The sequence below is a fragment of the Haliaeetus albicilla genome, chromosome 1 (assembly GCF_947461875.1).
Source record: "Haliaeetus albicilla chromosome 1, bHalAlb1.1, whole genome shotgun sequence".
In the NCBI taxonomy this organism is placed as follows: Eukaryota; Metazoa; Chordata; class Aves; order Accipitriformes; family Accipitridae; genus Haliaeetus; species Haliaeetus albicilla.
In genome coordinates, this window is record NC_091483.1 from 36,171,126 (window position 1) to 36,189,091 (window position 17,966).

Consider the following 17,966-nt stretch of genomic DNA (forward strand, 5'->3'; position numbering starts at 1 on the left):
TGTATTAATATTAAGCTTCATATTAATAATGTCCTTTCTAACTTGCATTTTTTAGTAATACACTGGTGCACACAACAAGAAACAGGATCATGCCCAGGTCTGCATGGAAGAGAACCTCAGGTTTCAGGAAAAGGGGCACCTCGCAAAGACGATGGAAAATATTCATGGAGACAGCCTGAACATTTCAGTCTGCGCGTTTTCGTTTGCTTGAATTTAAACTCCAGAATTAGCATAGCAGGTACAAAACCAATGCTGTTGAACTGCGAAGCAATTTCCCAGAACTGCTGTAGCTGAAGGTAGGTAATTTGCAGCACAAATAATAATTAAAATGAACTGTAAGTAATTAAAGTCTCTAGAATAGTCATCACAATGAACAACTGTTTCAAGCAAGACCAGATGTGCCCAGGTCCTTTGCTTCCATGGGCAGAGAGGGTTTTATTTTTCCACGTCCTGTTGCTCCTGTAATGGGCTAGTTGTACAACACACGTTGCTTCAGGCCACCGTTAATGTGTTTGTGTTTTACCTTTGCTGCTGGGCCTCGGAGAAAAAAGTATATGCAGTGCGCATACCAGGCAGCGCTGGCATGGAGGCCCAGTGCCTCATCTCGGAGGTGCAGCCACCTGGCAGTATAAAGCACGTATCCCACAGATTTTCAAACCCACAGCTGTAGACAGAGATTCAGAAACAAGTATTTTCCCCCTGATGATTAGAGCCAATGGTGGCAGGATTTTAAATATTTTAAAACCTTTTTGTCAATTTTTATTAATTTCAATAATACAGCAAATATAGATTGAAGATACGGCAATGACATCTGTCCAGAAAATTGGACTTTCTACACAAAATATAAAATGGGTAGGTATCGAGAAACACAGACAAAATGAGAACTTGAGACAATTTTGCTCTAAAGCCTGGGCAGTGCTGAATGCAAAACGTAGGTATGGCCCCTACATCTTAACACATCCTCTGTAACGTGTGCAACGTCTAACTCGTAGGTAGCTGGTGACAAAAGCTGAGTTTTGCTTCCTAGCTTCACCTGTCTACGAGCACCTATGATACGTGTTTTAAAAAACAAAACAACCCCCCCCCCCCCCCCCCCAAAACCCCAAACCAAACAGGGTATTGTAATACATCAGAGAGAAGGGATAACCTGCTTTCTGGTACGGCAAGACCACTTTATAAAAACGCACGAGGTATAAAAACTTCAGGCATCTCTCTTCCTCCTTGATTTTATTCTACGCCGCAGTCCGGCCGGCTCCGCTTCCCCGCAGCCCGGGCCAGGGCAGGCAGCGGGCCGGGCCGCGCCGGGCCGGGCAGCAGCACGGCCCCTCCCCGCCGCCTCAGCCGGGGGAAGGCGCTCCGGAGCGGCGGCTCCGCGCAGCCCGCCGGGGGTTGTGGGGGCGGGCGGGGCCGGCGGCAGGCGGCGCTGCGAGCTGCGCAGGCGGCCTCCCAGCGGCCTCTTCCCTCCCGGTGGCGCCGAAATCAAATCCGGCGCCTCGCCCGCGCCGGAGGCGACATGGTAAGCGGCGGCCGCGGCGGGGCCACCCGCCTGCCTGCCCTCCCTCCTCCCGCTCTCGTTGGCGACGTGAGGCGCGGGTACCGCGCCCGGGCCGGGCGGTGAATGAGGCAGCGGGGCTGCTGAGGGAGCGGCGAGACGGGGCGGGCATGGCGGCGGCAGCAGCAGCGGCGGGCAGGGGGCGGAGCAAGCCGGCCGTTGCTGCGGGTAACGGTCGCCCGCGCCTCGCCTTTCCTCCCCCGCTGCGGCCGCTGAGGGAGAGCGGCGGGAGCCGCCCGCCTGCCGCCGGGGCCGCGTCCCCAGCGGCCGCAAGGCAGCAGCAGACCTGCCGGTCCGCCAGCCCCTCTGCTCCCGGTCTGGGGAGGCACCACGGCTCTCGATGAACACCCGCGACGCCGGGTCTGAGGGTGTAGCGTTACCGCGGCGTGGGCCGTTTCTTTGCCCGCTTTCTTGACGAGCGACGTAAATCTAACCGGCCCCTGGAACGGTAGCTGGAGGCGGGCACGGTGCCCACTAGTCCCGCCGGCAGGCCGGGGGAATGGGCGGCCGCCCGCATTCCCCGGTGTGAGCAGGCTGGGCCGGGCTCTGGCTGCGGGCGTGCGGGGGTGGCACCTGCGGCTGCCGAACGGGTGCGCCTGCTGTGTCTTACATTCGTGGCGACTCCGCCGCGTTTGTTTGCTGAGGACTGTGCCGAGCGCTATTAATAAAACTCAGATTCCCTGCGAAATACCTTGTATCCTAGTTTTGCAAGGGGAACGTCACACTGGCGTCTCTGACAGTGATCAGAGGAGGCTATTTCTCAGGTTTGTCTTACCGGTAGCAGTTTGTGAGTAGTCGTTTCTGCCTTTTGCTTGTCTTTCAATCCATGTTATTTACTGCTTGGTCACACAACTGCAGGGAAAAGAAATAGATACAGTTTTTAAAATGTGACTTTGAAGTTACAAACTTCTGTAGGAAATTTGAAGAAAGACGTAGTACCTCAAAATTCGCTTTATCTCCTTAAAAAAATCTAAATGGCCTACATCTCGCACTAGTGTCTCTATATCATAAGATAAAAAACAATTCTAAACAAAAAACTCAAAAGATATTCCTTCTTATCTTTTTAAGGACTATTAAACATTTCAGTGAGTCGTTGAGAATTGGTATAAATAGACATTTTTAATCTAGTAAGGTAAAACGAGGAACTGTTTGGGTATGCCAGGAAACATTGAGGTTTGAGCCGGACTGGGTTGTGTGAAAGCTCTGCTCCAAACTTGGAATATAGGTCCCTCAGTTTAATAGATTGCAGGTGGATTAGCTTGGTGTAATGATTCTTTGAGAAGTAGTTTATCTGAAAGTCTGAGGTTAGTGGTAAGGTATTTTAAAGGATGGCAAATATAACTTAGAGGTAAATAGATTTGAGTTCTGAGCAGATGTTAATTATTTAAATGGCTGAATGTTTTAGGGTTTGGTTGTTGGGTTTTTTTCCTGTTCTAGTCCAAGAAAAAAGGTCTGAGCTTTGAGGAGAAGAGAGTTCGCATGATGGAGATCTTTTTTGAAACAGTGAGTAACTTGTAATTGTCCTGCATTCACTTGGGTGGGAAAACGGGTCCTAAAAGGAGCTTAACTGTAGATGTAGATGAACTATGTATATCCCACTGTGCTTTTCACTGATGCCCTGTGTCATCAATGTATAAATCACAGGGACAGAGCTTGATTCATATAGCTTCTGATCATGTGGCTCATCCCCAGGTGGAGCCAATGCATGAAGATGCACAGGTGGTGTTAAATGCTTCCTGTGCTCCCTATTCATATCTTCTCATTTTGAGTCTGTTACCATAAGAGGGATAGCAAGAGATTAGGAAGTATGCCACTGTGGTTTATGGTAGGAGCAAGAAATCTAAGTGTTAGAAAAGATGAGAGCAGACCTGGAAGAGGTCACTGGGGAGAAGAAACCTGGAAATCCAAAAGCAGAGCTATGATTACATTGGTGACATATGTAATTCACTATGTTTCACCTATTAAAAATTTATTGTGACATTTGAGTACTTGAGCAACGTGGTGCATCTGGTGCTGACAATCTAACCTGAGCTCTGTCTGCCCTAAGGGGTTTACTGACTAACTTGAGGCAAAATATGGTGACTTTAGACCACCAAAGAAAAGAACAGGGCTTGTTATAATAATAGCCTTTTTAAAAATTTTATTTAATTCTGAGAATGTTCTAATTCTATTGAGGGGTATGCAGCATGTTTCCCTAGCAAAACATAAACATGCAATGTATTTCCTACTTGCTTTTGTTGCCATTGATTTAGTGTAAAAACCACCCAGGCTTAGATGATGCTGTCATTTGGAACTAAAATGTCTTTTATGTTTTGCACAGAAAGATGTGTTCCAGTTGAAGGATATAGAGAAGATTGCTCCAAAAGAAAAAGGGATTAGTAAGTGTTTACAAAAGTTATTTTTCTTGAGCCCTTGGCCAAAATGGGAGATTGTTAAAATGTCATAGCTAACTCCAAGTTAACTACTAAAACATGGGATGGGGTTTTTCCTAGGCTCTGAGATGCCTGACTTGCAGTGACTTTCAGTCTATGAAATTGTTACGTGCACTCAGGTAGTGAACAGTGTCTGTCTGTAATGTCGCAAGTATCTTAAAATGCTAGTCCAGATGTACACAGTCAATGTTCTATTGAGCTTTCCCCCCCCCAAAAATGGCTAGACAGCTGTAAGTGGAAGGGGTTTGTCTTTTCAATGGAAGCCTTCCTGATAAGATCCATTGGTTTAGCATCAGGTCCAAGAGGATTTATCTTATGGTGTTGAGTTGTTTTACATGTTCCTCATTCTGCTTCCTTCTATGCCCATTGATAAAAGGGGGGTGAAGCATAATAGTGTAGTTGCCACTGTCCTTGACTAGCATATCTTTGTAGCACTGCAAGAGTAAATGAACTTGTTGAAAGAACTGCAAACATATGTGAGTATTGCAAAGCAGTGTTTTTCAGTTATGTCAGCAGCTAATAGAAGCACTCATAGGCTTCTGAAGACATGTGGTGCTGTCTTGATTGGTTTGTCAATGCATATATTTAATTGTAATTTGCAGGAAAAGGATGCAAAACAGTAACTACAAGCAATGGAATTTCATATTTAAAAATCTGGAGTGTAGAGTTTCTAAAATCATCTACACCTTTGAATAGTCCAAATTCATCCTGCCTCTGCATATGAAGGCATTTAGCCACACAACCCAAGCCCCAGTTACTCTGAAGAGAAAAATGTCTAGCCTGTGGAAACACCCCCATAGGGGCATCCAGCCTAAAGCTTCCAAAAGACTGGATGTTCCTGATCTGGGATCCCCTTTAGACTTGAAATTGAGAGTCAGACACTGAAAACTATAAATTAGCTCACAAGTCTTTATATCTGCAACACTTGAGGATAATAATAACTACTTTGCTTTGTTGAACAGGTACCATTTTTGAAATGGTGAATTATACCGCACATTTACTAGAAAATGAAGAATTATGTTCAGAAATGTTTTGGATCCTTCTGATGGCAGATGACTTTCTGTATTGGAACTGAATATAATTAAAAGTAAAATCTGCCCCTCCTGAGTCTGTAGACAGATGGCTCTAGTGCCTCTGCTGCTGTTAAATGCTTTGCTAAGCATTACAAAGTGAAATGTAATTACAATCAAGAAATTATCAAGAAATTATAAGTTATCCATGTTAGAATTAAGATGGCAAGACTACTCAAGTACCCTCTCATGAGTTTGTTATGGTATTGTACTGTAATATGTACATATGTTTTATGATACTCATGAGCAGTGTTCTACAAACATCTGGTAGCAGACTGTACAGAATAGCAGCCTCTATGTATAAACTGCTGATTTCAAAGAGATTCATTCCTTCAAGTGAAGCATCAGGCATGGTGTCCTCTTGAAATCTTCCAGCTAGCTGACATTATAGTAAAATATTCATACAGACGACTGTAGATGATGGCTTATGGTATTCATAATTCTCCATAGTTTAGATGCTATGCTGTTCTAATTTGATATTTTTGCTTTTATTAGCCTCGATGTCAGTGAAAGAGATTCTGCAAAGCTTAGTTGATGATGGCATGGTGGACACTGATAGAATTGGAACTTCCAATTATTTCTGGGCTTTTCCAAGTAAAGCTCTTCATGCCAGGAAGCGTAAATTGGAAGAATTGGAGTCCCAGGTAAATCTGTTTTAAGGAAAGTACTTATTTACCTGAATGGGTTTGCTTTTTTTCTTACGCCCCCTTGTCACGCTTGTTCATATTGCGCGCTCTCATGTGTGCATACACACACACAGATTTTACTATAGGAATCATCTGGCACACATGGTACGATGTTCTCATTGTCTTGTTATCATGTCAGAAAAATTTTGGAGGTTGTTCTTGCTGGAGCTTGAGAAGACTTTTTGTCTACTTGCTGGTGAAAGCAGGTTATTAATGATGCAAAATATCGTTTAAGGACTTCCTCTAAATGTTTAGGTAGCATATGCTTTTATGTCTCTTTTATATAATGTAGGCCATCACATTGTCATGATCTAAAAGCCATGAGAGGACTGAAATGCATAACCCAAGTAAATGTGGCAATGATTTCTACTTATGGCCATTGTACTTTCCTCTTTGCTTTTATCGGTAGCTTAATTTGGGGGCACTTGTGTAATCCCACATTGCATTTTTATTAAGAGAGAAGAGCAAATTGGTCATGATCTTCTGCAGAAGAGCAAGGCATCTTTTGTTGCAACATTGCTGTTCTATTGATCAGGTTCTTTCCTACATTTTGGGAACTGTCTTTCTTGCTTCTTCTAATTGGAGTGGGAAAGCATCTATTCATCAGTTCATTTGCAACTAGAGTACATGATAACAAGATCAATAAACTAGCTTTATGGTCTGATTGCGCCACAACTCTGCCAACTTTTCCCATGCTTATTTAGCATTATGTCCATTTATTAAAGAATCATTTGAATTAATGCAAAATTATTGGTAGCATCTCAACATCTTTACAGATGTTGTTTTCTTCAGGCATAGCTCTGGTATCGTCATTGCCATTCTATGCAGAGCGTTGTCAACTTCAGCTACTTCTTTAAAGCTCCAAATTAATTGTATAAAAACACGCTTTTTTCCCAGCTTGAAATGAAAAAGCAGTTTGTGAATCTGAAGACTGTTCACCAAAGCAGATAAAATAGCCTGATCAATGAAGTTGAAATCTCTTGTTTATGTATAGAGTGCAGTGTGACCATCTGAGAGGTAACCTTGTCATTGCTTGTAAATCTCAGTCATTACTAAACTGAAAGAGTCCAGTCCACTGTTCTGTTTTAACCAACATAAGATCATTTCCCTTTGCCCTGAACATTTTAATTACTGGCCCGGGTGCTTTGGATGGCTATCTGAAGGTATTTTGTGTGTCTGTTTGCCTCGATCTGGCAGAGGGAGGAGACTACTGGTATTATGTCGCATGCCCGATGCATTTGCTTCAGTTTTCAAGATCAAGAGTAAGACTTGCTAGAACTTTCACTTCCTTTCTCCTTATTCACTAATTCATGTCATTTTTATGAGCTAGTGATACATTCAGGGGTCTGTGGCAGTAAGGAGAAAGTACTGCAGTCCTCCCCATCATTAACTGGAACTGTGTATTGACAACCTTTCAGGCAGGTGCTTTGGATGAGCTGGAAAGTGCCTTTTGAGATAGCTATTGTGGTACTGTATGGGTCATCAAAATTACTGACTCTTTAATTTTGGGTTCTGCCACTGTCTTCCTCTATGTTTTGAGTAACTTTCTCAGCATCTCAGGTGACCTATTAGTATCACGGATATAAACTGTACCTTGTGTGTACTGAGACTTGGTTAATATTAAGTTGTCCCACTGACAGTTTTGCCTGCTCTTTTACTGCCTTTGTTTTCAGAACTCAAATGAGTCCAGATGTTAAAAACTTCCTTGATTTAGCTGGATACACTTGTACTATTTTCAGGCATGAACTTAGTCTGGCATGACTGGGCTTAAATTAATTTTTATTGACTGGTAGTAACAATGCACTGATTCCTACTCCAGTGAAGTTTCATTTGTCTGATATAGGAGATCAGTTTAACTCTACACTGACTTGGAAATGAGTTTCCTAGTAAAGTTACTCAGCTTATTAGTATATTCACACAAGTTTTAGACCAGGCTACTTACTCTGCCACAACAGAAATGCCAAATGAGCAATTGAATAAATACATGCCAAAACTCCTGCTCTGTTCATCAAACACCCTGATGCCACTGTCTTGTTGAATGCAAATGATCTGCTCTTGGATACTTTCTATTTTTGCTCATGTTCGATATTATAGCCAAGTAGTTGACTGAAGGAGTTTATATTTATTGTCTTTGCCCTTGGGCCCAGTCCCATCATGAATTTTAAAGATAATTGATCAAGCAGGTCTTTGGCATACCCTGATGAATATCTTCTTGGAATGTCTTGCAGAATCTGCCTAATGTGCTCCACCATAAGTATCCAGGGGTTATCTACAAACATATGCTTTAAATGTACTGTTACATTATTAAGCGTAAAACCATCTATTACTATGGAATTATAATAGGTATGTAGTTATTGTATTGTTTTCTGGTTATTTCTCTGTAGAAGATAAACTATGCTGATATAAACAGTTTTGCAATATAAAACTGTTCCAGTTGAGAGAGTTTTGTTACCAGACCCTTATTTGCAAACCAAGTCCTGCTCCTAACATATGGGCTTATTGATACAAGAGCTCTCTTTAGACCATGTTATGAGTCCTAAAAAATACTTATATTCATTACCTTGCTTTTCTGATGAGAATGGAAGTATTTCAGCATTTCAGGGAAAAAACATTTTCACTAGCTGAAAATAGCTTCTTTGTTGACACAGTGGAAAGGGGGCATTTTCAATGAATAGTGCTCTGAACGTTTTTACAAGATGATAACAGATTCTGTCTGTGAGTTCAAATTAGCTATTTTAGTGTTTGTATTCTTCTTGATGTGAACACATACAGATTTTCTTAAGGGTTTCTAAATCCAGTCACTGAGTATCACAAAACTTCTTGTTAGAACAAGCAAAGTAGAGGAAAAAAAGTAAGCTATTGTACCATTTCTGTTGCACGTTGCTTGTCTTTGATCATACTGGTATACAGCTTGCGGCATGCTGAGAGATATTTTTTCTTCCTGTGTCTTGTCCAGATCACTTGTTAGCTATATGAGTTGGTGTCTTTCTTCAGCCGTTAAAAGCTGGAATCAAGCCACCTTACTTAAAGCACAAGTTTAAAAATCTAGCAGTTCAGTTCATACTGCAATTAAGGTCTTTTACCAGGAGGCAATATCTTTATTTGCTTGAGGGCATGGGTAAGTAGTGAAGGGATAGGGGTGACCCCCAATGCTGAACTGAGACATTTGAAAATAATGTGGAGGAACAGAACAAGCTTCTCCGTGATGCAAATTCTCGTATTAATTCATAGCGCTGAGGCTTACATTTGGCAGGTTGGGCCTGCTACAGGACCTTTTGCCTGCCTATGTTGGTACTTCATAATGTTTTAGCCAAGCTGCTTGTAGCTCTCTGCATCTTTACAGAGCTTGTGGTTCTGGGGAGGCTGGTTTAAGAACTGTTCTTGAAACATTTGTTTAAGATTTTTTAGGGATTATTGAGCACCACCCCAATTTAGAGACTCAGTAGCAAAGAAGTCTGACTCAGTATTCACAATGAAGAGCAAGCCAGTTTTGGCTGGATATTTAAAGTTACACTTCACAGTGGTTGTGTATACCTTAGATTTTTTTCAGGAAGGATTTATTACATCATCACTGTGATCACCTTGTGCAGAGATATGGCAATTAAAAATAATGCTTGTTTGACATAGCTTCCCTCCCCACCCGCATCTTTCAACTTGCTTTTGTGGGGGCAGGTGTTTGGAGAGGGGCACTAACCCCTGAATTGACGTATATGGCAAATCTTGTGCTGATCTGATTAGGATTAGGATCTTGGTGCTGCTCTCTAACCCAGGGTTACTGTTTGGACTTCTTCCTGTTTTTCTTAAAAGCAAGGACAGTGAATAACTTTAGTTTGTGTAGCATCTGCTGCAATTTTTTTCCCCAATAGCTCACAGAGTAAGAATTGCTAAGTAGGTCCCTATGGATTTTGTATTGATTTGTTTTGCAGTGGCATGGCTGCTTTTAAGGGTTTATGCCTTCTGCCAGGTGCTTGTTCTTCATGTCTTTGTTATGCTTATACAGCTGTGAATTGGACCACTGAAACAGTAAAAGATGTTGGAAGTTGCATTTTGGTTAGATGGGTTTATAGTTGCATCAGTACAGCTATGAGATGGTGAAACTAGGGCAAGGGTCTAGATTGAGAAATACTGTTTTAACGAGGTTTATAAGTGGAGAAATTTTTAATGGCACTTCACCTTTGTTGCAAGAACTACAGAAGCTTTACTGAGAGGGTGTTTGCTTTTTTTTTTCCTTCCATAAGAAAAGGTGAAAGGATGCGGTTTTATTCTTTATCAATATTTTCCTGGCAGTCAGGTTCTAAAGTTTTGAATTACCTATGATCAATTATATTTTGACAAAATGAGATATTTATTCTTGGCATAACAATACTGGAAGCTTAGGGGCTTTATTAAACTAACAAAGAATTTGACCTATGCGGTGTAGGCTGAAAGATCATAATTTATTGATGATTCTGCTGCCTTTTATTGATTTCACAGCAAGCATAAAATGAGGAGACTGGAGATGAGCAACTGGCGTGTTAATCACAGTCACGTTCGATCTCAGGCAAGAGCTGCTAGTATGTTTCATACAATTAGCCCCCTTGCTTGTTTGGTTTTTGTATTGTTCTGATGTACCTGTTGCTACAGAAGGGATAGGAATATGAAGGATATGTTACCCGCTGAAGAGAAGGCGGCACATACGCATCCAAAACCTTGACAACATTTTTATCAGGTAGGAAATGGTGTATCAGTGAGTGAGGAAAAGAGAAACCTTTCTGATGTAACCTCAGTATAAACAGATTCAGCTTAGATTTTCTTCATTTTTTCAGTGACATCTTTGGTAAAACACTTGCAACTGTGCTGTCTGTTTTAGATAAGGTGAATTAATGCTTGTTTGGATTTTGCTTTATAGTGGCTTGAATTAAGTATTAATTAAAGTAACTAGTAACAGTGAGACCTTTTTCACCCAAGGGCTGATGAGTCTGCAAACCACAACCATCAGAAGCCGTAAGAAGTGTCCCATCTCTCCGGCACATTGTCTGCCATAGCCAGTGTGACTGGGGGGATCTCAGCTGGACTTGCACAAGGCAGGTTTAGTACTGACACTACAGGGCTCAAGGGAGGCAGAAGTAACTTCAGTGATCCTTGGTGACATCGAAGAGTGTCTGGCCTTCATTATGACAGGGATATATGCTCAAACCAGAAGGTCATAGAGGATTGCCACAGCAATAGTACATAATGTACTATTTTTAACAGATAGGGAACTGAAATACCAAGTTCTTCAAAGATTTTGCAGTTGTTAGTCTAACTATTGACAGTACTGTAAGCACTGTAATTCAGTAGCTTGGGGAAACAACCAGTTTACTTCCTTTCCCCAGTCTGGTTTTGTGATAGTTCCATTTCACTGTTCAGTTCAAAACTGTTCATTTCACCATTTTATTGTTAATTGTCACACTTACCTTATTTCTCATGCTGTTGCTTTCTTGTGGGTTATTCTTTTGTATTCTTGGGCTTTGCAAGGGAAAGTTTAACAGCAAACAGTATTATAGCTGCTGTTCCTTCTGACACCAAGAGCCTGATGGTGTCACCTTGTACTGCAACAAAGATTCAACAGAATCTTTTCAGAGCAGGATACAGGGTAGACTTTTTATGCTGTTCCATGTGCTCGCCTCAAGATACACATGAGCAACAGAGACTTGGGGAGAATTTCTGGCAATTTTTTTTTTTTATCCCACTAAGCATTGCATTGCGCCAGTGTTAGTTAAGATGGAAGGGATTAGTTGATGTTTCATTCCTTAAATCCCTGCCCTAGGGGGGTTGGTAAGAGGAGAGATTTTCACTTCCCATGACTCATCTATTGAGCCAGGGGAAGAATTTAGAAGTCAGTACATACTAACTCTCCTTTGGCAGCTATTTAAAAAAAAAAAAAAACACCAAAAAACAAAAAAACCCAAAACCTACCACCAAATCAAAACCCCAGGAATGAACTTGTAATAGTGCTTCACATCACTACGTGACAGAGCGCTGAAATATGAAAAGAGAAAGGATTTATTTTATTTAAAAGAAATAAAAAGTCTCAGGGAATGCTATATTAGGAAATGCTTTTGTTAGGAATGCACATGGTTTGAAAATAGTTAATGGAAAAAAATAATCATATTGGTGAGTAATCTGGCTCGAAGCCTCCTGGAGATGTTTGACAACATAACTAAAAGGAGCAAACCTTATTTGTTCAGAATGCACACAGAAAATTTTGAGTTTTAACCATCAGAAGGTTCTTTCAAGATGCAGCTTGATTTATTTCTATCCCTTTAGACGGATATATTTTTCCTCCTCAAATACTGTGACTGGATTACTGCATGGAAAGTTGCTGAATAGAGACTGCTTCAGACCACTGACTGAAGCATAAGAAACTTCTGCTGTCCACAGCATTTCAGTCTGAGCAGCCTCCTCCTTGATCCAATTGACTCACTCAGCTGTCAGTGTATTTCCACACAGTTTGGGAGATTGATTCTGGACTACAAGTAGGTGCAAGTGCTCAGAGGTTGCTGGCTTAAAGTAATCAATCCTGAATTGAGGTACAAATCCGTGGAGATGACAGATGTTCAGTGAGGGGTAACAGGCCTGATGGTGTTTGGAGTTGAGTGACGTCGCTGAAGATGACGGACAAGATGTGTACCCTGGCTGGCACTTGGAATCAGCCAAGGAGTGCTTGTGGGACCTAGTGCTGTTGAAGCAAGCTTTTTTGCATTGCTTTGTAGAAGTGTCCTCAGTAGATGGTGTATCAGCCTTTAAAAGAGCTCCTTACACACCTCAGATCTCTATTTCAATTTTCAGCCTCTGTCGATGGTTTTGAATACAGGGTCTCACTGGATTTTCTCCTTGTGGCAGTGATGGGCTACCCCTAGAGGTACATGTGCAACACCTTTGGAATCCATGGCCTAATGCTTTTGATGGAAGAGTTTATTTTTTGGGTGCAAGACTTTCACATTATGATCAGTTGAATAGCTGTAGTAATTCAGTATTCAGTATGTTTTTAAAAATACTTTTTTCATTTATCGAACATAAAGGACTTGCAGGCATAAAGTGCCTTAAGGTTTATCATGATCTTAAGCTTTGCTGAAAAACCTTTTAGAAAAGCTTAGAGCTATCTTTTTAGTATGAATTTTATGAATGTTAGGGAATAGATAGCATAGTTAAAGAATTGTCCTCTAAAGTCAGAGAAGTACATCAGTACTTTTGCAACTAATGTGTGTGACTTGTGTTAGGAATTATTTATTTAGACATTTTTCTCTAATATGTATGCTCACAATTTAATTTTACTAGGTTGCAGAAAACGTAATAAATTGTCCCTTTCCAGGAAAAATAAAAGTCTAATTGCTGTAGAGTTCTCTCTTTTAATGCTCATTAAAATACATAGGCAGGATCCCAATGTGTTGACTAAGCAGTCTTCCCATATCTGTGCTGGGCCTCCCTTTTTCCCTTTATTTTTTTATTTGTTCTTCCCTGGCTTGGCCTGGCCATTTTGATAATCTGCAGCCCCAGTCTGCTGGGTGATTCCATTCCCTTCTGGCTCACTTTTTTTTCTTTTCCTCTTTTGTGTAGTAATGACTCTCCCAGCAGAGGCAGTTAGTGACCCCTCCCTATTTTCAGCCTGCAGGCTTTCACTGACCTGTACCTTTTCTTTGAAATAAAGGACTAGACACATAAAGAAACGGCCAACTGTGAGGCTGGTATGGTATGACTAGTTAACTTCATACCATCCAGTGGGAGCTGTAGCAGTAAGAAGTATCCTAAAAGCAAGAGGCTGAGAATTTGCATCATTTAAACATTGAGAATATGTTGATTATATCTATGCTCATTTGTTTGTTGATGCTGGATCAGTCTCCTGGAATATGCTAAAACAGTTTTATTTGAAGCAGTCTGGGGCTTTTGTTACCTCGTTGCATCTTGCATTTGAAAAATGTTGATGTCTTGAAATGATTCTGAATTTAGTAAGTCCTAAAATGTCCAGCAGAGAATACTCTTCTAATGCTGTAACTTATTAGAGCCTTCTGGAATTATGTTTAATGGCATGCTACAAAGCCCTGGAGGGTATGCTTAGTTACTGCTGTCACAGCAGACTTCTAAAAATATGGTGCTCTGGAGGCTTCTGTTAGAATTAAGCAACCTCATAATTTGGTGTTCATTAGCTGAATTTCATGCTTTTCCTTTTACTAGCTGTTAATATGTAACTAGATTGATGGCAACTGTGAAGTGTAGGTTTTCCTTTCCTGCCCTCTTGATGAGCATAAGCTAAAATTGGCATGATTTAAGAGCAGGTTTGGTTTTGGTTTTTTTTTTTTAAATCTGGCTCTGTAGTAACTGTAAAGGTTATAAAGTAGGTTTGAAGGAAGAATCCTACTATATTAAAGAGGATATATTGTTACTGTGCCCCAGTAGCGTATATTATATATTCATTCTAATATAACACAGGAAAAAATACTAGCTTTTTCTAACAGTGTTTTCTGTGAAACTGTGAATTTTTTAGGTAATACCATCACATGGTTTACCTTTCCTTTTTGAAGAGGCTTGCATACTGGCTGCTGGCTCCATTCCTGACATTGCAATTAAATTGCCAATCTGAAATGCAAAGAAATTGGGAATAAACATGGGGCTCTCACTCCAGAAGTCCAATCAAATCTGGCACAGATGCAGCCCTAAGCCCTGCACGTCTCCCCATGCCCCCATGGCAGATGTGAGTGACAGTTCAGCATCAGCAGAAACCCAGCACCCTGAGAAAGTTTAAAGGTTTAGATGTTCTGCACTGTCTGGCAAACCCATAAGTTTCCTCTGCTGTAGGGCCAGGACCTTCTAGCCTGGGTATAGCGCAGAGGCAGTACTACTTTCAAAGCTGGATTTGATGGAGACAGTGAGTTGTAATCTGATTTAATTTGAACTTTGACTTTCACCTTAAAATCTTGTTGTTCAATTAATATAGCATATTTTGTTTTAGAAAATTAGCATGCATGCAGAAATAAAATACTGGCATGTAATTATATGTGTCTCACTTCGTAGCATTTTCCTCTTCTGAAAGGAATGAAATAAAAAAAAAAAATTAAAAAAAACCAGAGTATAAAACCAAAATGTGTGAAGTTAGTTTGAAGCAGGGAGACTTTAGAGGAAAGGTCTTTGTCGTCACAGTCAAACAGCTCATTATTGTTGAATACATGGTAGTTCTGTCAAGGACTATTCTTTGTATCAGGAATTTGAGATGACTTGGTTATCTGCCTGAGCATTACTTAAAAATGATGAAATTGGCATGAAGAGTGAATATGTAACAGTGCTGTCAAAACTCTGAAATTTGATAGATGTATTTCACTGAGGTTTATTATTTTACTGATAATATCTCAGTGTAGAATTTGGGCTTTTTTTAAAATCTGTGGAATAAAGTTTTGATTTGCTTATTGTAGTCTTTAGGCAGGACTTGAGCTCAGGGAATATCAGATGAATGTTGTATTTTAACTTGGGACTGTCTGTGCTTAGTCTCTGAAGGCATTGTCAGTGTATGGCCCAACTGGTTGGGATAGCAATCTTTAAAAGCCCTTTAGGGAAAAATTAGAACTTTTTTTCTTTCTCTCCCTTTCTTTCCAAGGGAAAATATTTTTCAATGTTCTTTCTGTCTTGAACAGACCTGTTAACTGTTGCCTTGGACTTTGTAGGTTTAGCAAATACAGTTATATGCAGTTACAAGCATCCTTCATGTCCAGGTATTAGAATTTTCTATAGTTCTGTCAGTCATGCATATGCCTTTTGGCTCTTTCAGCTTTCCCTATTAGACTGCTTGCATTTGTCAAGCAGGGTTGAAGAATGAGGCGTTTCAGCTTTTTTTTTTTTGCCTTTTTTTTTTTTTAGGCTGATTGGGCATACTTGGTATTTGTATCTGAGTAGACAGCCATCTGTCCCTCAGGTCATGCCAATTATGCCAACTCTGAAAGGAGCCAGAGAAATTCAGGTCTTTCATTCAGCCTGCACAACTGTTTCTTTCACCTTTTGTCTATTAGGGAGATTGGCCTGGAGTGATTATTTTCAGTTGCATAACTAGTACTTACCAAATGGTGTTGCAAATGAATGAAGCAAAAACAAAAGCTCACAGCAAGACATCTTCTCTAAGTAACTTTAACTTAACTATTATGGCAAATCTAAAAAGATGGAAAATAATTGAATTAAAAGCTACTTTTAATGTGGAGGGGTTTACTGTATAGTAATAATCTTCAAAATATTTGCAGCTAGCAATATAAGGTTTGTACACAGATGGGTGAAGGTTCCAATGGAGGGGGAATTCCTCATTTGTTTCTTCTGGATACCCTGCATTCTGCAGGAAGAAGGACTTATCTCCTACTCAACATGACCTGAGAATAGAGCCATGCCTGATTTACCAAGTGATATTTCAGTCTTGCTCTCATGTGTTAGCATGCTAAATAAGTCAGAATTATAGGCCTAAATTTAATCTTGAAACACAAAATGGATTGTGTTTGTGGGAGGGGCAAGTAAATTAGTATTACCCACATGGATACTCTAGCAAAACATACAAATACTGCTTATGAGTGCAGAAATCTAACTTCAGAATTCTTATTTTTTGAGAATCTTTGTAGTGCTTTGTCAGACAATTGTATGGAGAGTCAGATATTTGTTCAGTTAGTTCCCTGAAAAAACCTTCACTTACTTTGCTTGAGTGTCTGAAACTTTACCACTGACATAAGTTACAATCCAAACCTGAAAAATATCCACTTGTTACCTCTTCAGTACTTCTTTAAGAAGACAGAACTTTCACACTGGCAGAATTAATAGCATGATATTTTGGAACAAGTATTATTCACTTAAAAGAATCAGTGTACCAGCCCTTCATTTTGAATAGCAAATATAATTTGGTTTGGGTCTCCTTTTTCTCCAGAAAATTATATTTATTCGCTACCTTCTCCCAAGTTTTTCAGCTGACTCTTTCAAAGAATGCATTAAAAATGAAGTAGTCTTTTTATGGTAAAATTTGTAGCGTGCATAAAGAGAAGAAAGTTCTTGTATTGAACATTTTGCCAGTATACCTATAATGCAGTATTTAAGAAAAAATATTCTTGTGTGTACAGAAATATGGTGGGCCTAACTCTGTCTCTTCTCTTTTTCTACAGTCTGTTTCCCGTCCATCTTACAGTGTTCTCTTGTTGAAAAAATTCTTGCTGTCTATTCTCCAATTTCTGAGTTAGAAATTCTTATTCTACATTGCTTTAATCTCTACTCTTGTTCTTACCGGTATTTTTTGGACCATTGCAGTCTCCCAGTTGCTTCTCTCATGCTCCTTCTAAGTCCCAGCAAACATGATTCCATACTTCATATTGCTGAAGTGATTTATAGTGACTTGGGGTAAGACACTGCATGATTCTTTTCTCTTCCTTCTACAAATTTTAAAAGAAAAAAAAAATCTTTTAATTGTGTTTACATGACAAGTGTATGTTTGCTGTCTGTGCTTCAGTAAGAGTACATCGTATCCCTGACTGAAGTCCCAGTGAACTTGGAACCTGCTTCTACTGTAGTTCAGTTCACTGACTGGGTTATATGCAAAACTGGCATTTCATGAGTGGTACGTGGGCATCCTAAGAGCAGAGCAGAAGTAAGAATACTGCAGTTCATGATAGTACTCTCTACTCCGCTGTGAGCATAATTAGCTAACTTAGAAGTTTGCTTCTGTGTATTTCAAGGCCCTGGCAAGTATGTATGTGTGACTGTATATGTAAAAGAAGTAGTTGTATGTTTAGCTTGCTTTGTGTAGTACTTTAGAAAGCAATTCTGCACACTGATGTGCTGCCTTCCCCCCGCCCCCCTTTTAAGTTTTATTGTTTTAGTCAACAGTGATTGCCGAGTGGTCTCTTTTAGTAATGTTCCATGCCTTTCTTTTAACACAACAGGTCTGTTTTCAATATTTTCAGTTTGTTCTTTGGCTGTTAATCTTTGCATTTTTACTCTCTCTATATTATTAGTCTGCTTTCTGGCTTCAAATTTTTTTTATCTTTCTTTAAAATCTAGAGGAATGCTTTGAAGTACTTTCTCTCCATGCCTTCTGTCAATACCCATTTAAATTTTTCAGTGGTGGGTTAGGTTTAATGTAGGAAAGAAATACACTCATCTACTGCAAATGTCACCCTAAAACTCTTGAACTGGTTTTGTTTAAGCTAAAAGCAAACAAGCCCTGTCCTCCGGCCTGAAACAAAGCATAGTGAGC

The 17,966-nt window shown here is 40.3% G+C and overlaps 1 protein-coding gene across 2 annotated transcripts in view; it reads left to right on the top strand.

Moving 5' to 3' along the window:
* The first annotated feature begins 1,321 nt into the window (after positions 1-1,321).
* MND1 (meiotic nuclear divisions 1) overlaps positions 1,322-17,966 on the top strand; it is a 42,209-nt gene continuing 25,564 nt past the window's right edge. Inside the window, exons 1-4 of one of the 2 annotated variants that reach the window (XM_069785498.1) lie at positions 1,322-1,516; positions 2,990-3,055; positions 3,873-3,930; positions 5,550-5,698. In XM_069785498.1, coding sequence (XP_069641599.1) covers positions 1,514-1,516; positions 2,990-3,055; positions 3,873-3,930; positions 5,550-5,698 — 276 coding nt within the window. In that variant the 5' untranslated portion in view covers positions 1,322-1,513. Of the gene's footprint in view, positions 1,517-1,748; positions 2,317-2,989; positions 3,056-3,872; positions 3,931-5,549; positions 5,699-17,966 lie in introns of those variants that run through there. The other variant, XM_069785506.1, reaches the window with a different exon arrangement.